Source organism: Alexandromys fortis, unplaced genomic scaffold (genome assembly GCF_014885135.2).
Source record: "Alexandromys fortis isolate MF-2015 unplaced genomic scaffold, M_Fortis_MF-2015_v1.1 scaffold_57, whole genome shotgun sequence".
NCBI classification, from domain to species: Eukaryota; Metazoa; Chordata; class Mammalia; order Rodentia; family Cricetidae; genus Alexandromys; species Alexandromys fortis.
The window spans coordinates 9511827-9535897 of record NW_026067941.1 but is presented as its reverse complement, the minus strand read 5'-3'; the positions used below and the strand labels follow the sequence as shown (position 1 = coordinate 9535897).

At 40.4% G+C, this 24071-nt stretch overlaps 1 protein-coding gene across 15 annotated transcripts in view; it reads right to left on the bottom strand.

Moving 5' to 3' along the window:
* The window catches only part of Mgam (maltase-glucoamylase), a 240025-nt gene that overhangs the window by 138750 nt on the left and 77204 nt on the right, over window positions 1-24071 (bottom strand). For 12 of the 15 annotated variants that reach the window (XR_007592850.1, XM_050148095.1, XM_050148104.1 and 9 more), the window contains exons 44-66: window positions 22415-22539; window positions 19371-19459; window positions 17816-17865; window positions 17241-17408; window positions 14299-14448; window positions 13782-13982; window positions 11775-11929; window positions 10252-10420; window positions 9910-10006; window positions 9460-9572; window positions 8179-8304; window positions 6840-6968; window positions 6476-6586; window positions 6095-6157; window positions 4519-4653; window positions 3986-4073; window positions 3451-3589; window positions 2557-2690; window positions 2399-2433; window positions 2192-2308; window positions 1689-1837; window positions 1053-1137; window positions 103-159 (exon numbers count right to left, since the gene is read on the bottom strand). Coding sequence is in view for 14 of the 15 variants with exons in the window: in XM_050148095.1 (XP_050004052.1) it covers window positions 103-159; window positions 1053-1137; window positions 1689-1837; window positions 2192-2308; window positions 2399-2433; window positions 2557-2690; window positions 3451-3589; window positions 3986-4073; window positions 4519-4653; window positions 6095-6157; window positions 6476-6586; window positions 6840-6968; window positions 8179-8304; window positions 9460-9572; window positions 9910-10006; window positions 10252-10420; window positions 11775-11929; window positions 13782-13982; window positions 14299-14448; window positions 17241-17408; window positions 17816-17865; window positions 19371-19459; window positions 22415-22539 (2685 nt within the window). In the remaining variant the exon portion in view is untranslated. The remainder of the gene's footprint in view (window positions 1-102; window positions 160-1052; window positions 1138-1688; window positions 1838-2191; window positions 2309-2398; window positions 2434-2556; window positions 2691-3450; window positions 3590-3985; window positions 4074-4518; window positions 4654-6094; window positions 6158-6475; window positions 6587-6839; window positions 6969-8178; window positions 8305-9459; window positions 9573-9909; window positions 10007-10251; window positions 10421-11774; window positions 11930-13781; window positions 13983-14298; window positions 14449-17240; window positions 17409-17815; window positions 17866-19370; window positions 19460-22414; window positions 22540-24071) is intronic. The other 3 variants (XM_050148105.1, XM_050148106.1, XM_050148107.1) reach the window with 2 other exon arrangements.

Genomic DNA, 24071 nt, shown 5'->3' with positions numbered 1-24071 from the left:
CAAAAGGTGTTTTCCAGAAGAGGCATGACCTCGATATCTATCATCTTCAGACACTCTGCATGCTACCACCTTCTGACTGTACAAATATGAAGAAAAACTCACCGTGGGATAGTCATACCAGTGGGCTTTGGGGAAATACGCAGTGACATCTCTGGCATCCTGAAATAAAATACAAAGGAAGTGTGAACATAGACTCTATGGAGGAGGACACAGTGACCAGTATACACTGGTGAGGAGTTAAAATAATAATAAGCTAACAGAATTGACAAAATTACTTCTTCTCTCTTATGTTATCAGTGATGAAGATCCTCCTTTTCCAGCCACAGAAATGAGCCTACCAAAACTAAGTGCTTCCACAAAGCCCCTCAGGTTACTAGACTCGGGGGGAAAAAACCAGACACCACTCTCTTATAGATGTGTTCATTCCCTCCCTAAAGAAATGAACAGGCAATGGTTACTAAAGAGCAGAAGAAAATTGTGCACCCTGAAAAATATGTGAGGAGTGTTAATCTCATATGCTATTTTATCAAAAGAAATATTATACACCAAGTAAATTAATTGTTTTTTTTTTCCTAGCATCAAGACCATTTAGCAAGGAGGTGAAAATTAGCTGGTTTCAAAAGATAACACAAAAGAAGCCAGGACATTGTGAAATTACATGACAGCTTCAAAAATAAAAGGAATAATGAAATGATAAAAGATTTAAAAGGGATGACATAGATTGCTACAAACAGTTCTCCAGTTTGTAGCTAAGAATCACAGGAATATAAAATCTTTACACTTCCTGAACTTGGCCCTCCATACCTTACTTGGCTAATGGAGAAATAATTACATCCTTAAACACATGACAACGTTATTCCTTGAAACATTAGGCAGACATTAAAGGTTTAAAGGAAGAACACATAAGACATAGAACGTAGGATCAGAAGGACCAGAGGAGACAAACGTGGAGTAGGACACAATGCCTCCTAATCCCTTCACACCAGACTCTGCATGACCCCAGGCACCCAGCCCTACATGGACTCCTTACTCCCTCTTGTCTCCATACTCACAGCCTCCAGCACAGGGCTGACCAGGAAGGCTGGACCCAGCAGGAACTGTCTGTCTATATTCCAGGTCTCCCGGTCTGACAGAAACCTGGAAAAGGAAATGAAGGTGCCAATCTGACCCCAACGGGGCCTCGGAACAAGGCCTCAAGGAAGTTCTCAAGTTCGGTTCTATGTCAGAAATCAAGCTATACCCCATACCTTCCTTATATTTCACTAGGTGACAAGGATCACATAGACACCATTTCCCACATGCTGTATTCTTAAAACTTCAGAAATATATTATCTGACACAAAGCATCTTCCATGTCCTCACCATGACACACGGTAATGCAACAATATGCTACCCTTTAAAGTTTCATGAAAATGTACTGGTAAAATAACAAAATCCCTACTGAATTTGGGAAAGACTTTGTAGGGTCACATAAGAAAGAAACAATGTTGTACTGGAAACTTTCATTTCACACGTTCAGTAAATACCTTATACCCAACACAGGCGTGATAAAGGTACACACTTTGGAGAGCTCAGACAAAAGGGGACTTGTCACTTCACTGTGGAAACCCGCCAGTGTTTGGATGCACTTCCAGCCTACATGATAAGGAAATTGCCCATTGTTCAACAGGATTCCCATCTGACACTCACTCATGGAGAAGAGGCCGCACAACTGTGCTGCCCTCTGTGTGGGCCTTGTACATCAAGGTGTAGAGATAAGGCAACAGGGTGTATCTGGTCTCTAGCACACTTCTGGAAATGTCCTCAAAGGTTGAATTCCAGGAAACAGGGTCTTGTCTCTAAAGCAGCAGAAGAAAAGTGTTCAAAGTCCACCAGAAACAACTAAGGAATTCAAGAAGGTCATTAAAGGGCTAGAAAATGAATAAGATGAAAAGGATCCTAAAATATTCTTATTGGACTGGTAAATATCAGCAAAATTCTAACAGAAAAAAATCATAAGATATTCTTCATCAGATATAATAGAAAATACTCCCTAAGGGAAAAGTCATGAAAGCAATATTAAAACTATGGTATAAAGGAAGAGAACTGATAGATTTGCATTTTTCTCTGGGAAACACAGGCAGAAGGATTGCTCTCAACAGCCGAGGGAGCATTTCCAGTGACATATAGAGGTGAGGAAGCTGACATCCCACCTTGGTCCCAATGGTGTTGTGGTTCCTGGAGAAGGGGTAAAAGGCGCCCAGCTGCATCCAGCGAATGCACATCTCATACTCAGCATCTTGAAAGAACCCACAGATGTCTGCTCCGGTCTGAAACAACAAGGAACAAAGTCAGCTCTTGGTGCTTTCTAGGGAATGCTGCCATCTTCCTAAGGGAGAAGAGCATGCAAGAGCACTTACATAGGAGATGCCAAAGAGACTGAACTCCATCATGCCTGCAAGGAGAGATGCAGCAGGGTCAGGACAGGCATCGTTCTCTGCCTTCTAAGCCCCCTACACCAAAGGTCCTACTCACTCCCCAGTCCACCCATAGCCAGCAGAGGGCACAACCCACACACCAATGATGGATTTCTTCAGCTGGTCCCAGGCAGCTGTGTTGTCTCCCAGCCAGTGTCCTGCCCATCGTCCAGAAGTGGGGAATGTGGAGCGAGTGATGACGATCCCTCTCTCTCCTGTCACCTCCTGCACAGCTCTGGTTGGGGAACAAGAATGTATAGTAAAGAAGGGCAGGGAAAGGAAGGCAATGGAGCTCCTCCTCCACACCTTTTTGTGGTGGCAAATGTGTGCCGCATCATTGGAGAGAATCTGGAAGTCTGATTGTTAGGACTCTGCTGGTGGGTATCACCATTTCCATGACGTTTTATCATTAACAAAATCATCATGTGATGAACCCAAGGTTGTCACAAAAAGGGGAACCTTCAATAAAGGAAGGGTCTTAGTCATTTACTCAATACTTGGTTTTCTGTATTTGAGAAGTTTCCTAGAAGATAATTACTATTATACAATGGGCACAGGATATGATGTCATTCAATACAAGAAACATTGACTATCTGATGAAGGTGACAGCAATAATTAAGAAACAAACAACAATAGAATGCAGACATCTTAATGGTCATCCAATTCTGAAATAACGGAGGGAAGTTGCAGTCTTCCTCTTCCTGTTTGTCTTCTAACTATGGCACTTGCTTCATTGTGTAGTGACCTGCTCTCCCCAAATGAGTGGGCCTCACAGGCACTGTTTCCCACTGATGTGATGGTACCTTGTTTAGATTTTGCTTCCATATAATCACAGTGTGTGAACACATGCTCATAGAATGATTGCTTAATAAATACAAACCTCTACAAAGTTATAGTTAGATTACTTTTCAGCCCTTAGTATTGAAAATGGAAGATAAACCATCACTGACTGTCCCTACAGTGCCATCAGCTGGAGAAAGCAGAGGATCACTCACTCATAGGTGGGTCTGGTCTGGGACCACCCGTACAGGTTGTGCACATCATAATGCCGCAGCCGGGACTCATCTGGAAGCATCTGCTCGCTCTCCATGCACAGGGTCTTGCTGCTCAGGCCCCTGTCCCTGGCTTCCAAATCTGAAGGAATAAGGAAAAGTAAGTGAAGATCAGCCTTGACTCTTAATTCTTGACTCAGAAAAGGCATTGCATGTGCAGCAAATCTATTACTGTGCGTGATTTCAAAGTCTACCAGGTCCATGCAAAGGGAAAGTTACTTCATGTTCATATTGGTGGAAAAGAATTCTTTAAGTAGTCACACCACAGAGACATTATCACATTTGAGTTATTTCTGGACAAATTAAAGAAATTTTCTAACATCTCCAATTGGATAATATGATGTGCTTTTGACTTAGACCCTATTAATCTTAAATAATAATGAAGAAGCACCCTTTATGATCAGGGTAATCCCAGCATACTGAGCTCATCTTTTTTCCAGCCACTGTACATCAAGTGAAGAGATCACATGGTCCTTACGTGGCATGTAGGGAGGATGGTTCAGAGTAGTATCGCTGCAGCCAGAAGGCACTGCCCCATTCACAAAGCTGGAAGGTTCATTCATATCCTACAAATAGCAGGATTATGGGTTATTTTTAAAGACACTTAAATTCTGTCAATGCAGGAACAAAAAAGTGGTTACACGTTCAATATTTAGCATCTCTATAGAGGCTGCACAGAGGGGAATCATGAAACACTGGAAAAGAACAAATAACCTTAACATGATTGGCTAGACGATTTCATTTTTTTCCATTAGAACAAGCAATGCTTTAAGGAATTCCCACTAACTGCTGGGAGGTCTCACAGAAGGAAATTCAAACAGGTTACCACATACTATGCTGAGGACAATTCTAAGTTCGATTGGATGATCAGCACTTTGCTATGTCTGAAATCTTTTACTGGAAATTATTATCAAATAATTGCCAAATGTCATGGATCCACATGCTAAAAACAACACATACACACATAAACACTATACTCAGGCATACACAGACAAATCCATACACACTTACAATCCACAGGCCATCAAACTTCAAGCTCTTTTCTGGGTCCCGTGGGTTGGTGTAGAGTTCTTGAATCTCCTGCTTCCACCACTTGGCAGTTGAATCACGGAAAAAGTCTGGGAAGGCCACATAAGCTCGGTATAACTGTCAAATTAAAATATAACCAATTTGTTGTAAATAAATATATCATATAGAATGCAAGCACATTCTTAAATTTCCACAGTTGTACAGAGTCATAGTCTGAATAGAGCCTATGTAATAAAACCTACTTGACTTAAGAGAAAAAGATTTAAGAGTAAAGATTAAAAAGCATAAATAATAATACCTTCCCAGCATTTAGGGACCTTATACACTGTATGGAATAGACTTGTCAGGCAGATCCTGGACTTATCATGATTAAAACTTAAATTGAAAACTCTATGCTTGTGTCCAGATGATACCTTACATGATAAAATTTCTTTCCCCCTCCCTTCTCTTTCCCTCCCCTTCTAACCTCTTCCATGATCCCCATGCTCCCAATTTAATCAGGAAACCTTGACTTTTTCTACTTTCAAAGTAGATTAGATCCATGTATGTCTCTCTTAGGGTCCTCTTTGTTGTCTAGGTTCTCTGGGATTGTACCTGATAAATTCTTGAATCTAACACAGTTTGTAGATCTCAGATGCACCTTGAAAACCACATATAGACCAACTTCAACATCATCTCACCTATCACAAATTTCTGATACACTAGGACTATCTTATGCTTCCCAACAGCACATACTGATACAATTCCAGTTCACCAATTATTGCCATTGTTGTAGAAGAGTTAAAAGTTCAGCAAATACTAAAGTTCAAGGACAGCTACCTCCCAAGAGTGTACACACTGCTCACAGGTGTATCAGAAAACTCATAGAAAAATAAACAGGCTGACTCAGTGCTTTGGAAAAACATTTGAGAAAGAAAAGCGTCTGATGATTCTTCTGCCAGGTGTGTCAATGAATTTATTCATGTAAAACACATATGTAAATGCAGATAATAAAAAATTAGGACTGAAACCTAGGCCACTTGGTCCCATTAAATGGAAAAGCCTGTCCACAGAAGAAAGCAAATTAATAATACGAGACTAAAACTGAAAGGAAAAGGAAAGTCGAGAGGCCCAGGGCAGGATGGAAGGGTGATCCTGGAGTATCATGTGGACATGGAGCAGCCTGTGTGTGAACATAAACATACATGGAGAAAAGGATCCCATAACTGAGGACAAAGGCTGGAAACTGTCAAGGCTAGCATCCAGTTCCGAGTTCACAGCCCTTAGGAACTGACAGCTGTGCATTTGAAATTGCCATTGTGACATTGGAAACTATGGGCAGGAAACTTGAGCACATTGTATCTTCAACCCTATGGTCAATAATGCCAACATCACAACTTCAAGTAAAACATAGATAACCATAAAATAATTTATCTCAGACTGACAGGAGGAGCATGGCTCCTATATGGTTCTTTCTCACATGTCCCTGTCCTCTGTGCAGACACATCTAATGTCCTAGACATGGCTCCCTCTTCCTGAAAACCCTGACCACATCCAGCATCCACAGAGTGCCTTTTACCTCCAGTTGAGCATCCCAGTCTAGAGAGGAGTCCACTTCAACACCAGGGTAATCAGGCCAGACCTATGGAGAGAGAAGATTTACCAGACATGTGCTGAACAAATGTTTATACAATTAATTTCTTAGGAAACTAGAAGTCAAGGATCAGAGCTAATAGTTGCCCAATTAGGATTTCTGTAAAGGAAAATAGATTCCTCAAAGTGCTTAAGCAGATCAGCAGATATTAGCTGAAAACAAACAAAAAAAGTAAAAACAAAAAAAGGAAGAAAACCACAACTTTAGAAACCACACATAACAGGCCCAAAAATCAACATTTCCACAGACTGCTAACAGTGATTCTGGTTCTGTGTGAGTCTGGCTGGATCAACACAGAGCTCATACCTTTCCCCAGACAATGTCTCCATTATTGGGATATCTGATAAAGACATCATTCTTTATACCCCGTTCGAAGGCAGGATACTCCTGTGTCTCGTTGCCAGAAATGGCTGGGTCCTGAAATCAGAGCACAAGGCAGGTGGAAATTTAAGACAGAAGATGACTTAAAAAAAAAAAAAAGGCAGGATAGAAAATGGGAAATCCCCAGTTGGAATTTCACTATCGAGTTTCTGTGACTCCCAAAAAATACACTTATAAAAACTGACTTCTGTTTCTCTCCAAGAACTGGAAAGGACAGATATTCTAAGCAATACCCACACAGTTCCATTCATTGTCCTAAGCACAGCGTACACATTCACAATGGACTAACCAGAATGAGGATGACCCGCATCCCAGCTTCCTTCATGCGATTGATCAGGGCTGGAAACCCAGTGAACTTGGGGCTGAGGGTGAAGTCCAGCTGCCTCTCCATGTAGTCGATGTCTGAGTACTGCACGTCCTGGAGTGATACAGGAAAGAGTGGTTGCTGGCTGCAGAGTTCAGGCTCCAGCAGTTCCTGCAGCTTGTGCCCAGCTAGTCCACCCCTATGTATGCCACATTAAAGCTTTGGATCTGGGGACATTCACTGATGTTTTTTATTTTCTTCAGAAACAGAAATAAATTTCATCTCGACATCAACAAAAGTGTAAGGTAAGTACCAATGCCTGTCTGTAAAGGCAGTTGTAAAAAAAAAAGTTAAAAACACTATTGGAAAAATGCTTTGACTTCTCTATGAATATGTACTGAAATCAGTGAAGTTTGTTCATAGAACACAACACCAAATATTCATTCCTAATAGACACAGATCATAAAAGATTCCAAAAAAAATATTAACAGCCCTCCTTGTATAGGACCCAGTGTTGGGGTGATCAAAAGCAGTGCTCTCACTGAGTTTCTCCATTACACCTGTGCTTCTCAACCATCCTATTGTCATCCTCTAATTAAGTTCCTCATGATGTGTGAGCCACAATCATAAAATTATTTTCATTGCTACTTCTTCACCGTACTTTTGCTACTCTCATGGATTATGTGTATATATCTGTGTTTTTCAATGGACTAACAAGACCCATTTGAAAGGGTCCTTTGACTCCAACCAAAATTCTCAACCCACAAGTTGGGTACCTCTGTGTTACAGGAAGTGTTTTGCACTAAGACAACACAGAATAATACATGCAAAAAAACACAAAGGGTTACAAAATGATTTCTGGTTATTGGACCTCTGGTTTTGAGGTGAGTGTAGCTCCTTCTGTATATGATTTCATTACAAACTCAATACAGGATTCCAGCATGGAACCAGTGAGAGTTTGGGGCTCAGAGAATCGTGCTATGCCGGGCCCAAGAAAGCAATCCTCATATTACTTCACTGCATTTGAGTAAAGTTTCCTTAATTGAGAGAAACTAGTATTGGAATGGTGAATTATTATCATGTCAGTAAGGGCAGTATAGTTAAATATCTTGAAGTCAGTCAAGAAACTGAGGAAAGCCTGGCACAGGAGACAGCACCCATGAACCAGTCTTAGCTGCTCTGTTAGTCTGAGTCACCACTGTGATGAGGGCAGTGGTCTCCCCTGAATCACTATGGATGGTATAAGCACAGTATGGACATGACATGAGATAGACACTATGTCATACTTCAATCTGACAAACAAATCCTCAGCAAATGTACGTACATAGGGGATCTGCTTAGCCACCATCTGATCATACAGGTTGGCGATCTCAGCATCATTCTCGTATCCATAGCGACACAGTTGGAAACCCAGGGACCAGTAAGGTACCATCACAGGCCGACCAATCAACTAGAAAAAAGTCAGAGAGTATTGGACTGTTAGAGGAGAATCTGGATGGAAATTGGATATGAAGTCAGAATATTTTAACCAAATTAGACACCAATTTCAAACGCAGAGAGTAACTGTAAGAGTGTGTGGAACACCGGAGACACACTACAGAAAGCCTACAGCTTCCCAGAGGACACTTTTCAGGAATTCTAGAAACCTGATTTTATACAGATTCCTAGACATATAATTTAGAATCTAAAAACACACAACAAAGAGGGAACTAGCTAATGTAAGAGTACAGTCTTTAGCTCTTGCTGATTGTGAACATGAGCAGTTACATAACATTTGTGCTTGTTTTTTACCTGCAAATCAGACCTAATAGTGGGAACTATCTCATGTGGATTTGACTGAGTAACTTAGCCTGTGAGACACCCTCTCACATGTATTAAGTAATAGATGTAGTAGATATTTCATACATGTTGTTGATGTTGTCACCAACAATGTTATCATTCCCCGTGACCATGACTCCCACCACCAGCACCGCAGGTACAGCTACTGTCTCTATCACCACACTGTACCCACTGTGACAATGTCGTGATGTAATATCTGTCAACATGATAACTCCACTGCCATTATAATCATACGCACCCTTACCAATAGCACTACTGCCATAACATCATCTTCTCAACCACCACCACCACTGTCAGGACCTTACTCTCTCAGCTCCCAATATCAACTCCAGCGCTGTCACTTTCATCCTCAATTCATGCCCTGTTTTCCCCTCTAACATTATCACCATAACGGTCACCATCCTCAAAATCACATTTACCAATAGTGCTACCACTACATTCAATACCTTCCCTCCCCACAACATCAAGATCACTACCACTGTAGCTCTCCGCCACACTAAACCCACCAATAGTTACCACAAAAAAATTCTGATCCACTGCAATAAGTGAAAAGAAAACAATATAATAGTTATAGAATATATCTACTCTCCCATATTCCATATGATAATTTGTCCTCAGAGAGACCATCAAATTTAGAAACCAAATGACAGTTACATTATATGGCTATCCTACATAGCAGGATTGAAACACATTTTGAGTGTATATATACCCACTCACACAAACAGAAACACAAACACACATATTTCATAACTGCATCCCTTCCTACCTCTGTGTATTGCTGAGTGACAAGCTCTGGAGTTGGGCCCAAGAACACAAAGAAGTCCAGAATGCCCCCTGTGGTTCTGTATGTTAGGGCAGGCAGGGGCTGGAATGTCACATCTGAAAACACAAGAAATTGTCATCATGCTGAAATCCTTCATGTTGAGAATATTAACCCTGGCATCCTGACCTTCTCTCTCTTCAACTGTAACACACTGACAGCAGAGATTCTGGAGTATGTGCAGAAAGAACTGAAGAAGTTAAATGAAAGCTCTCACTAGCTACATTACAAATAATTTTGGGTAAATTATATATAATTTATATAATGTATCTATTATATATACAAAGGGTCAATGAAAGGCAAAACCAATCCACAAAGATTACATTTTTTCACTAACTACATTCTAAAGCAATTGAAGAATAGTTGGCATAAATAAGGGACACAGGTTCGTCCTACCCATGGCATTGCTGTTCAGCAGGAGAACTCCATAGGCATTGTCTTCTTCCTCTAGCCCCATGTAGTAAGGGTGGACACCATAGGAATTCATCTTGTACTGCAAAGAATAGGGAAAAGAGATTAGGAGACTGTGTTTATGATAAATAAACTCAACAGAAACTTGATTGCTATGTTGTGTCAAGCTTCCTCTGTTAAGAACAGGAGTAGAAAGCAGCATTTCAAAATGTGTCCATCTGCCTAGCAGTAGAAGGTAACAGTCACATGGAGTCTGCAGAAAAGAAACACATGACACACAGCGTTGATGGAAAGGACAGAACCCAGACCCAAACACCCTGTCCTTACCCCCGGGGGCTGATCCCTGGAAAACATGCCCCACGTGTGCCAGTTCAAGTCTATCTTGAAAGTTGGGTGCTCAGTTTCCCCAAAGCCATAGATGTACGTGGAGGGCAGGCGGGTGGAGATGCGGATGAACATGTCATTGAAGGTGAAGCCAAGGAGCCCAGAGTCCCAGCTGCAGAAGGAGAAGGGACATTTGCCACAGAAAATCAGCTTCTAGTGGTTTACAGCAGCTGCCTTTGTGAGAACAACAGGGTCCCTATTTTCACAAACCATCTGTACTGGAGTCTCTCTCAAACAAAACTAGTAAGTTAGTGGCTAAATAAACAGTCACCATGGCTAAGGCCCAAGTCTCCATCAATTCTCCTGCTCTGCACCACTGCTTCCCTTTACTGCTGTCCACAGTCCCAGATCCAGTGACTTTTTTCACCTTACCACTCCAAACTCACTGTTCCTTCTGCTCCTGACCCCTGATGTCCACTTCCTCCATGTATCCAGGGCCGTGATATGAGCACCTCACACCAGCTCACACCCCTGCTCACATGCACACTCATCTGTCCTGAGAGCATCTGAGGACCCTGCAGGGCTCTTCCTGTTCTCAATCCTATCTCCTGTGCCTGCTTTGTCTCCTACATCCATCCTAGCCATTACCTCAGGGTAACATCTATTGTAAAGATAAATTCCCTCCAACTCATGACTTATTCGTTCACAGATGTTCCTTTTCCAGAACTCTCTGTTGAATTTCTCCTAATCTAGGTACCATTTCAAACGTCACCTCTTTCCTAGAGTTACAAACTCACATTACGGTGTCTAAATTAGGAAATAATCTGATATCCCTATTTTTTGAGCATAGCAGTTATCAGTATATCAAATTTCTCTTCAGTGTATAATTTAACTTTGTTTAATGGAAGAAATTCCACATCTGTTTCTGACGACAGTATTAAAGGAGAACCTGATATACAAAAGGAACTCAGTAGATACTTGTTCAATAATTCCTAAGAACCAATAACTGCCTTAGTAATGACTCTCAGAATGGTAAGTATTTCCTCTAAGAAGAGAAAACACTTCCTCATATGGTGGTTAGAGGAGCTAACCCTCATAGTCCCTGGTATTTCAACATTTGGAAGCTATTTGGGCACTACTTGGGGACACATGGGAGCTGTCTCCTTGTTCGCAGAAGCATGTCACTAAAGATAGCCTTTGGAGCTCAAAGCTCACACCATTCCCAGTTTACTTTCTGCTTCCTGTTTGGAGCTCAAGATGTGAAATATCATCTGTTCCTGCTGCCGTGTCTACTGCCTGCATCCACACCACACTCATACTTCCAAAGTCGTAAACGCAAATAAACGCTTCTGTAAGTTGCCTTGTAATGTTTTCTTTTTAAATCACAGTCATAGAAGGTAATAAATATATCACGGATCTCAACAAGGGTAATATGACATTTTGAGCCAGGATGTCTACAAGGACAATGGTCCTGGTGAGTAATGTTTAAGAGAGCAGGATTCTGAATCAGACCAGGACCCACTCACATTACAGTGCCTGTACTCTTCCTGCGAATTTCAATCCCAAATGGGTTCTCCTTGATGGTGACATCATAGAGACGGCCTTCCTCGGTGCTGATTGGGTCATTGGGGATGTTCAGAGGTACTGGGACTTCATACCGACTGTGACTGGGATCGTAGATCTAGGCCAAAGGAGATAATATTTTAAAAGACAAAAATATGGCAAATACATTATGATATTTTCCTAGCAAGCTGACAGTAATCATAATTAACAATTGATAATATAATTGCATAACTAAAAATAGAATTCAAAATAACTTGTGAACATGTTTATTTCACACTGTTCAAAATAATAGATAATTGAAATACCATATATCCTAACTATATTGAATTGATCAATCTATAATATGTAAATACATCAAAACACGACATCAGTCATGTGAATATTCACAATTAGCAGTCATGTCAAAAGAATTGTCCTCTAGTTATGAATGTCTCAGTACACTCTTTTAGCATGGCTGGCAGAGTCTAGAGCCTGTTTGTTTGGTCTCCTTTTTCCTCATAGTACAGGACTTAACCAACACAGCAGAGAACAAGGTTTTGGTAAATAGCTTGATCTGAGTCAGGTCTCAATATTATGTGTTTTAGAAAATTCCTTCATCCATTTCAATACCACTGTCAACAAGAATAATCATTCTGAAATTGGTATGGTATTTACAAACATATGTTCTGCGTGTGGATGTATGTGTATAAGGAGACCGGAAAACTTTGACATTGAATAACAACTAAGTTTCTCTGATTTAAAATATCCCTTGTGAAAATGAAATGAAGCTGAATAAATTAAGGATCCACATACTACTGTTGATAAAACAGTAATCACAGTAGAGATAGGAACTGATAATCCAAGGTTAATGTCACAAAAGCTCAGGAATTCATGGGAACTAGGAAAGAAGAATTCAGCATTCCTGAGGGATGCGAGCTGACATGAACTCTGCAGAAGGGCTTTGACATTACAGGGAAGGAACAGCGAGATGGTTTCATAGAAGAAATACAGGCTGAATCTTAAAAGTTAAGCATCAAAAAAACCCAGCACAAATTGCAAGCAAGTGATTCTGGTAAAGAAACAACACAGACGAAGACCTAGAGTATAAAGTGGTCCAGAAAGACATGTGTATGGAGGAGAGAACCACTGCATAGATTCATGGTTAGTGAGTGTGAGCTGAGGCTGCACACCCGACCAACTCCACTTTGGTGAGGACACACAGAAAACATCACAGCAGAAGCTGGAGAACTCAAGTCCAGACTGAGCTCAGACTCTAAGAGTGGTCTAGGCAAAGCCAGTCTGCCCTGATCACTGCCTTGTGTTCTTCCAGCACCATGAGCACTCACTGGAGAGCAGCCTCTCTGTGGGATCCCAATACCACCATGGTGGAGGACAAACCCTTGTTTCAGGGCAGCTCCCAGTTTAATCAGGAAAGAACAAAGAGGATAGCTAGTTCACCCCCAGTTCCTTTGCTTAATTAAACCATGGAAGGAAAAGAAATCACTTTTATTTTTTAATTATATTCCTACTCGTCTATTGTCAATCACAAATCTATTATCACTACCATCCACACACAGACACGAAACCTAGGAACACGATGGTCAATCCTCAGACATCTCCTTCTTGTAGCTGATATGAATGACCAAGATGGTCTCAAGGTCTCAAAAACATCTGCTATTCCAAGCCTCCCTTATTCTCTCTGGAGCAAACTCATCCACAGCTGCCCAACCTTCCTAGTAGCCTCCTCTGCCCCCTCTTCATGTTTTGTTCTCCCAAACATTCCTTTAGACACATTGATTCTCTCGAATTCGAAATTAAATGTTTTTATACTCTACTAGTCATTCCATTGTTCTCTTCATGACAATGCTGTTCTAGAGTATTTTACTAAAAATTAAATAAAACTTGGTTTTGGAATGCTGTATCACACGATTGCAAAGGGCAATGGACCTGGAAAGGCCCCGCCCACACCTGACTGCACACACTGCACTTACCTTAAACTGCAGCATGTCATTCTTGTGGTAGATCACTCGCACTTTTAGTGGATTCACGGGGGTAGAGGGAAAGGCGTTGTTAGAAAGAGAAGCCTTCAGGGAGATGTCGGCTGTGACCTCATTTGGGCCATACTGAACATTGCTGACTGAGTACAGCTGATTGACAAAGTAGCAATAAGGGACCCCAGAAGAGCTGGATTCCTGCAAAGAAAGGAATTGGCAGAGATCTGGAGTTACAAAATAGATGAGAAAAGTCAGTTTATATGGAGGAAGCCATCACTTCATTCACTCATGCCTATAACAATTAAATTAAGCATGACTCTAAATTCCTCAACTATAAATAACACATAAATACCCCCTTCTTACCTGTTCCACTCTTCAATCTAAATTAGTCTCTTCTAAAGTCTTTTTTTTTTCATGAAGTTTAATAAATCTGAAGGTACATGGCTGAACTAAAGACATTGTAGGTTGCATTTCAAGAGTTTCCCATTTCCACAAACGTCCTCAGCACACTCACCTCCCAGATGCAGCCACGGGCAATGCAGTTGGCCTCAGAAGCACCCTGCTCATCTGGATAGCAGTCTATCTTCTCCTGGTCCTCCATAAGGTCCCACTCCACTGTATATGCTTCTCCCAGCACGAGACGGATATCTGTGATGGTGGCAACCTGAAGGAAAGCAAATTCATCCTCAGGACAAAGGTCTTTCAGACCTTAACCTTTAATGTTAATCAAGTATAAATGTCATTTTTAGTCTATCCTTAGGACCTGTTTTTTTTTTTATGATGATAGAACAAACTACAATTTTTAATTGTATAGATGTATGTATGTATGGGATAAGAGATTGCAGCAAAGGAAAATACCAGTATTCTATAAAAACCTTACATATAACATAGTAGAAAGACATAATCCAAGAAAAAAACATATGATCACAGTTTTTTAAAATCCCTTCTCTGAACCATTTGACTCCTATTCATTTTGTCAGAAAGGCTTTCTCCCCCTCTTCCCAAATTAAGCTATTTTTCTTTTTCATCACCTCTCCACATCATGACCCCTCTGGTGTGGAATGCTTAGAGAATGGGACAATATGAGTCACAGGCCTTTTGATATAGCAGTTTTCATGGAACCTTACATGAGTTTTCTGAATTATTGTAACCTAAAACTTATCAACTAAGTGTAAGAATGGGGACTAGGATATATCATTATATAAATATTCATTTACAACACACAGTCTCATCATATCCCAAGGCCAGAAACCCACATTTGAAGCTACACATATTGCATTTGCTTTCAACTGCAGCATTCCATTCTAATTTTTCCTATTCTTCTTTTATTTGAAGTTTCTTACACAGCACCTGCATGACTAATGCATTCACGTATCTGGAGCATTCTGTCACTTTCTAGGTGTCACTGTCCTTTTCTTAGTGTTCTTCCAGTGGACACTGGCCAGTCTTTCCTGTCCCACCAATCCTCACCCTCCACTACAGGCTCCAAAGAGGCCTTGATTCAAGGATCATTGTCAGGACCTTAGAGAATTGAATATGACTTCCTTAATTGGGTGCCAGAGATCCTCTCAAATAAGAACAGTTTTCCCTTACTCTAAGAACCTTATTTCTAAATATGAATGAGACCTTAGCCAGATACTGAATTAAAGACAGATAATATTTGACTTCTGAACCACTTGACTGGCCTGTCAAGAATAGTTCAGCTTGGAGAGCATCACCAAGACAAATGCTGTCTAGGAAAACAAGGCCCTTTCTGAACACATTGGCAGCTGTCTTATTAGTTTGAAATGTGCTTTTTAAGTTAAGATTTAAATATCATATTCCTCCAATTATTATGTGAAACTGTAATGTCTGTAGCATACTCGTGGCCAGAAAAGTAGATTTGAGTTCAATGTTGGGCCAAGGTTTCTTTCTTGCTAGAAGGCATGTCCCATCAGCTTTGTCTCTGCTTTCTTCTTTTTCCACCTTTCTTATCTTTTTTTTTTGCTTATTTTGTTTCCCTTTTTCATCTCTCCTAGAATTAGGATATTGTGACTGGATCCAAGCAGCCACTTCCATTCGTTAGACAAGACAGACCTTAGATCTGACGAAGTTCAAATTCAAAATCAATTTCAACAAGTCTTCAACTTTGAACTTTTGATTACAGAAAATACTACAATCTGTTTTCTATCTCAGACTTTTTGTAAAGCTGATACATCCAGCATTATTTTATGTACATGGGTGTTCTGCATACACATTTATCTATGATTATGTGTGTGGCCCCAGAAGGCAGAAGTGGCATTGGTTCTCCTGGTACTGCAGTTACAGATGTTTGTAAGCCAATGTGTGTGTGCTGGGTTTCAAACCAGGGACCTCTAGAAGAGCATTCAGTGCTATTCACTGAATTGAGACATTGAACCATCTCTCAATCTTCATGAAATTCTGTCTTTCAAGGTCCTGTTCTATCCATGTCTTCTACAAAGTTGACCTCAAATACTGCATTAAGCCTTGAGTATCAAATAAGACCAATGCAAAATATCTTGCCAATGTGGATTTACACTTCTTCATTCTTTCATATATTTTCATGTACGTGAATTGTGTCTCTCACCACTCTGATTCAAAGAATAAAGAGTTCTTTGGTGATGTGTTAACTATCTTATTTTCTATCAAGAACAAAGATCATTTTCACTAATGCACCTTCCAGCTGTCTTACACTTTGCCCCAGACACAACCAAGCACATTACTATTTATTTATAACTTCATAACACATGTTTATTCTGTACACACTGTGATGACAAAAATATCATCAATACGCCATTTAGTAGAAGTCTCAGTGGATTCATTTCCCTAATTCAAAAGATCCTAAAACTGTGTTGATTGAGCAGCTCCAATTCCATAAGACTCCTCAATATAAGTCCTGAGATCTGACTGAAAGATGTCCCTCACAGTGTGAAGGAAGAGGAATTGAATACAAATCTTACAGAAAAGCTGGGTCTCATCACATCTCCCAGAATCTAGTCATCATCTAAGTTAGTTAGCAACACCATCATCTTCATAAACTATTTCCTGCAAGTGTATGTTAGAGTCATATACCCTTCTCAACAGAGCTTAACAATGGAAAGAAGCATTAAACATTAAATAAACAAAAACAATTAAAATATTTTATTCATAAGCTCTCTATCTCTGCTTTCACCTTGGAGTACAAACCATCAACTTTCAGATCCCATCCATCGGACCTTGTTCCCATATTCAGTTAAAGAAAACCAATCACTGAGAGGGAAGAAATAAGGATGGAAAAACTGGAGGCATGGTGCCTCAGACTGTCTCTACATTTTTACCTTCTTCTTCCATACTCCAACATCACTGTTGGGCCTCAGATGGCTCTTATTCTTCAACAACCCATGTAATCTTAGCAAGACGTGATAATAAGTCACCATGGAGGTTCATGAAAGTCACCCTCCCAGGATGAATTCTTACCTTCAGGTTTGGATTGTAAGCGATTTGTGGAGACATTGGACTAAGGACACCATTCTGTTTCACTCTAACATTGTAAATTGCCTCCGTCCCAAAGATTTTAATTTCCTGGAATGCTAAGTTATTGGGATCCTTGTAGTTTGCACTTGAAATTGTCACATTTAATTGGTTCTGAAACACATCAAGTATAATGATGAACAAATTATAAAAACACTTGGTTTCCCCAGCTTCTCAAATCCCCATCCTAGACTACACACTCAACCTTCCCCAAAGACCTCTATTTCAATATTAGCTAATGGGCACACAAATTTATTTTTATAATGTCAATGGTGAGAGATAAGGAAACAGTTTTAATTCTCAGAAAATTATCTTTTACAACACTAACTCATTATCTTTTCACTGTTGACACCTTGATGAATACAGCTGATGCAATTATTCCATATTAAGCTATAAATAGCAGTATATTCACCCACATAAATGCTGGAATTTAAATAAATACAGTTAGATACACATAGTAGAACATATATAGTCATCTTCAGACAAAATCACATACAGTGTTCATAAAAATATGCACTCACTTGGGTAACAGAAAATTCACTGAAGAGGTAAGTGCTCATAGTCACAGTATCTGAAAGAAGAAAGAGATGTCAGCCTGGCCTGTGCCCACAGAAGATGAGCTTCACCTCCTGTCCTAAAAACTGACTGCTCTTTCTTCTCATAACTGAAGAACACTGCACTAGAACTGTCAATCACAACTTCTTCAGATACTTCGGCTGCTTCCAGATCCTCACTAGTACAGCCAAGACCACAGTGAATAGGAGAGATGCCCAGCACCTCTGTGACACACTGTTTCATTTCCTTTGGATGATGTCATTCTTAAAATTACAATACCATGCTCAATATCCAAGAAGCTGTCCCTTATATGTCCTCCTAAGAGGTTGCTCTTAAGTATAGTGTCCATTTTTCACAATAGCTAAGATGGGGAAACAGCAAACATATCTGTTAGCAGATGAATGAATAAAAGAATTACAAGGCATGTTTACAATGGAGTTTTCTGTAATATTAAAGAAGAAGGAAGTCCTGTGTTGTGAGAACAGAGATGAATCTGGCTCATATTCCACTAGGAGAAGTTGCTGAGATAGCAAAAGAAAATCAACATAGGGTCTCTACACAGGGGCTGTACTTGTATAAACAGAGGAAGGAACAGGATAATTCATGGTCAGGAGGGAGGGTAAATGTGGAAAATCTGCTCAAGTCCTATGAACCATGATAAGAACAAGTTCTAGAGAGCCAATGTTGCCATTAGTGGTGATGAAAGCATCAGTTAATGCTATGGTAACCATTTTACAATGATTATATGAGTGCATACACTGCATAGCCACACACTTTTCCTCTACTTAATGCTCTAACCATGAAAGAATCCTTTTCAGACCTCCAGAGGCAGTCATCTCACGGCAATCTATTTCTCAAGTTAGAGTCATGAGAATTCTTAGTGCAGTAGAGATGGAAGGAAGGAAAGAATGAAGGAAGGAAGGAAGGAAGGAAGGAAGGAAGGAAGGAAGGAAGGAAGGAAGGAAGGAAGGAAGGAAGGGGAGGGAAAGAAAGAAAGAAAGAAAGAAAGAAAGAAAGAAAGAAAGAAAGAAAGAAAGGAAGGAAGGAAAAGAGTTGCTAAGGTATATAATGCACATGATTAGGACTGTGTGTGCTCACTGCCTCCCTGCCATGGCTATGACTTCCACATCATCAACAGTTTTTCCACAAGGACTCATGGGGAAGATATTTATAATGATAATGAATTACAGGAACAGTCTTCAAAATATGTCATTCAGGTGTCCTTTAACAATGAAATGAGAGCCTGTTAAATATGAGTAACAAAGGAGAATATTCAGAAAGAGAGAGACAACAGAAAAAAAGAGAGAGAAGCTCTCGATCCTCATTCTATGAGGCAAAGAAAAAGACAGAGAAGTTCTCCTCCTCATCTAGCATGGTCTCTGACGAGTACAACCAGAAGTCTATGTTTTCTCTAGGAGGATGCTCTAAGATGCCAGGTGAGATCTCATGAACAGCTGAATGGCCAGCAGGGGTGAAAGGACAGAGTGTCCTACCATGGCCACGCCCTCTCGCAGCACTCACCCTTTGACTGCCCATCATCCCAGAACAGCTCTCCTCTTGCTTCTTTGTTTTCATCCAGGGCAATGAGAAGGCCAAGAGGGTTCTTCCGGCTGTGGGGAACAAGATTTACACAAGGCATTAGTCCTAAGGGTTCAATGTATTTTAGAAGATATTGCCACCAGTTTTCACATGGGCAAAGGACAGACAGGTAAAGTCATGGGTGACTTCTTCCCTTCAGAGACAGGGGCAAGAACGCTAGAAGGCACTTTCTCCAGTATCACTGTCACAGGAAAGAAATATCCCAAACCTCAGCAACATATGTAACAAACAAGAAGTCAGGGTTTAAACATCAGCGACAGTGGATGCTGGGGCTATGCTGATACACAGAACGTAGACTATGAAACAGGGTGGAGCCTTAGACAGTGGTGCTGTGGCCAAGGTCATACAGAGACCACACAATAAGGACTATATCAGCTGCTGCCAGTAGATATGTTTTCTTTACTATGGAAATTTTTACTCAGAAACACATAAAATAGGGGTTACCCATATAATGGTAACTCTATAATGGGTGGCTTTTTCTGGGGTCATTGGTTTGTTTTTGAGACAAGCAGCTCAGACTGGCTTAGAACTGGCTCCCTGGCCCAGGCTGGTTACTAACTCATGATCCCACCTGCCTCTGCCACTCAAATGCTAATTCTATTATATACCACTATGCCTGCTGATTAATTTTACTTAATTTAATGTCTGTTCTTTTCTTTCGGAATAACTAAACCAAACAAAACATCGGACAGCAGCTTCATGCTTATTTCTCATGTGCCCATCACTGACCTGAGGTTTTCTATTGTATTTGCTCCAGGTCAACCTTCTACTACTTGATCAGACTCCACTATCAACAAAATCAGCTTATTTCCTTTATAGTTCAGAGATAGAGCTATCATTGCTAAAATGCCAATAAGTATAAATATAAATCCGCACAATGCTAAATCTCAGTAATATAACACATTCAACACACTTGACAGGCAACCAAATTAGAGAGTGAAAAGTGACACAAATAAGAGATCAGAGAGTGCAGAGACACTAACAGAAGTGTGATAACAATTCAGCGGACGTGCACACTAAAGTATGGAATTTATACTACTATGTAAAAGATTGGTAGGCTTGCAAGGGAGAAATCAACACTCATAAGAGACAGAAACAACACAGGAATACACACAGTGAGCTAAATCACAAAGATGCCCAGAAAATCAGACATGAGAGACACCGTGTTACGCCTAATAAGCTGGACATGTAATGTCATGTTTTCATTTCATATTTCCTATTATCAATAAAATCCACAAATAAACAAACAAAAAAATTTGATGGATTGAAGAGGCATGATTAGAGCCTGAGATGGGTACCAAGGTAGAAGTACTGAAGGATGGCTAAAAAAAGGTTTTTGTGGGGGGAACCAGTTGATGAACATGATCAATGCATTACATATGGATAAAAAGAAGTGTGTCAGTGATTGATTTGTACAATTAATGTAGACTAATAATATGTAATAATAATTTAGTAGGAAATTGAGGGTGAAATGAACTATGGGATGGGGCGGTAAATACTTGATAGTTTGCCTCACAGACTGACCCAGCATGAAGAGCAATGGGAGAAGATGCCTGAATGCAGTTGCTGAGTTGGTTATATTTGCAGACTGTCATGTCTGGGACATAACTGATCGATATGGTTATCAAGACACTGCATGATGTAAAAATGTATGGATAGAGGGGTTTGCTACATGACTACTGTGTCACACTGCAGCCTCCATGGTGAGATTTTACCCTCTCTCCTCCCTTTTGTGTCATTTTCATTGTCTTCCTTTTTTCCTTGTATCTATTAAATTTTATTTTGTTTTATTCTTGGGTGAGGAGGAAGAAGGGTAGGACTGGAGGCATGATGTGAGAGGCACAAAGAATATATAAAAGGAAAGTTAAAATCAAAAAGCCTGCATAAAGTACAAGTGCTCAACTTGAAAACACACTGGGAAAGTGCAAGGACTTTGAAGGATTTTGGACTTCAAGGACACAAAAAAATAAAATTCTTATTTTTGCAAAAGCAATTGATATGGGTGTACAGAAAAGAGAATAGCAGTAAAAAGGGAATGAAAAAGCAAACTGGCATTGAATTAGACACCTTTCTTTAACGTTGGTAATTGGAATAATTAAAGCAGTTAGGGATGTTCAAAGAAAAAGATAGGTGTCCACCCTTCTAATAAACCTGTCTGTGGTAAATAAATATGCTAATAGTTTCAGGAAAACATTGGCGCCAATGTGAAACTCTTTAGTAGAATAAAAAGTAACAAAGAGAAATTGATGTTCTGGAAACATGAGTTTATGCTCTTGAATCCCATTTTGAATCACTACAAAGAAATGCCTCAGTAGGGTGGGGGTAAAATTGGTAAACTAGAGTATTAAAAGGACCTATCAGTGATGCTAATCTAGAAATGGGGACAAGTGGGGTAAGAGCAGCAAACATGGGATAACAGTCAGACCTGGACAAGAGAGGAACAAGTGGACCAGACTGAATCTTTCCCAAGTCATGAGACTTTCAGAACTAAAACTGCATCCGCCCTGGGAAAAGCAGGAGACTGAGTGCACAGCAGGAGGAAGACTGCACAGCAGGAGACTGACTGTACAGCTGTCAGCATCCTGAAAACTGGGTGGTGGAGCAGGGACGATTTCTCCATGTCCATCAGGGTGTTGGACTCGTCTACAGCTTCTCAAGAAAAGTACAAGGAAAATCAAAAGGCAGAGTGTGATCACACATGCATGAGCACACACTAACACACAAAGGCAAAAGAAGCCAGCAGCCTTCCTCACCACATTCCACCTGCTGTTTTAGCACACTCTGGTCACAGATACGAACTAAGTGCCCATTTGTGGAAAGGAGCAAAGCACATTGACATAGAGCAGAACAACAGATGCTTGGGAAACTGCATTTGACCTTGAGAGTCACACCTGATGTAAAATGGCTTTCCCCATAAAAGGATGAGATCACGGTATGCAAAGCAGAGGCCAAGTCTCATCACTCACCTTAACTGTGTGTTCTGGGCATGTTGTTGCCATGGCAAAATGTAACCTCCACGGATGTGAAGATTGATGTGCTCAAGAGGGGCAGGCAAGGTCTTCCACTCTCCTGTTGAATTAATATCTGCACCCTGTGGCAGGAGAAGAGATGATGAGAGAAGGAACGCACACATGCCTGAAGACCCAATAGACCCTGAACAATCTGCTCGGTCATCATCATTCAACATAGGTCATTATCACACTTTGATCCCCTCTGTTCTGTTAAGGCTTGAAATATTTAAAGCATTAAGAGCCTATTAGAATCCCTGACGTTATGGGGAGTAGAAATACGGGGGAGAGTTACAGCACATACTAAATGAGGTCTTTCTGTGGATCCCAACCATCCTCACTGCACACGCTGTTTCTAATTTGGGTGACATTGAGCAATACTGCTATTCTTTCTTAGTTCCTGAAACATTTCTGCCAAGGGCAGTACTAGACCTCCCTTTCCCCACGAAACCACACATTCCCATTTCTTCACACATTCACTCATAGACCTACTAGGTAACCAACACTTCTGACTGCTGTTTCCTAGGAAACCTTTGTCCAATTAAATAGTACTGTTTTCATATCCTTATCAGAATATAGCCAACTATATATTCTTGACACTTTTGTCAAGTCTCTTTTGTGTGAGGTGCAGTCTAACCTGCTGCACAGCCACAAACCTTTCTACACTGCCTCAAACTCAGCAGGACTTCTATCTCCTTGACTTTGCTCCATTGATATTTGTGACAGATAACTCCTTCTTGTGATGAGGCTGCCCTATGCCTTTGATATAAAGTATCAGAGTTGATGTCTGTTGGCTACAAGCTACTAGCAGCTCCATTACTCATCCCACAATGACCATGAGACATTGCAGTTGTCCTCTGGCAGGTTTTTGAATGTTGTTGCTTTAAGAGGTAAGGAGTATTTATATGGGCTCTGTCTGGTTGCCATCCAATAAAACATGAAGTAGAAAGTTTAAATAGGTGACACAAGTCTTTAGCTATCGCTGACCCCCACCCAAAAAAGGAAAGAAAAAAAAAGAGAAACACTGTAGGTTGTGAATAATACTAAGGCAGCATTTTCTCAGTAATTTCAACCATTTAAAGTTTGTTTTACTTAAATACTATTTAATTCTTTTTCTTTTTCTCTGAACAGCTTGCTCAATTAACTTTTGCCTCTGCAGGCTAACTTTTACCTCACCTTTATCTGAAACTAGCATCTATTTAAAAGCCATAAATAAAGTAACTAGTCCAGGAAACTCTTGTTAGCCTTCATATTTCAATTTTAAAATGTGACACATATAGTCATTTACTTTTGTGCCAGTACTTAAGATAAACAAACCCTGGTACTGATTACCTGCCCAGCTACATGAGGCTGTGTGTTCAGTGTTTCTACATCTAGTGCTCAACGTTTTGAGCATTTTACTAGGTAAGGTCAACTACTAGGACAGGCTAACCAGTTGCCTAGGGTGCAAATTTTAAGGTGGTCTATGCTCTCAAAACCATGTAAAGCCAGGGCCAGCCTTACAGCACAGGACCTCCTTAAATTGTGTGTCCTGTGCTTCTCCTTACTTAACCCTAGTCCATACCCTATATCAGAAACCCCAAACACACCCAGAAGGTCTCACTGGGAAGGGATA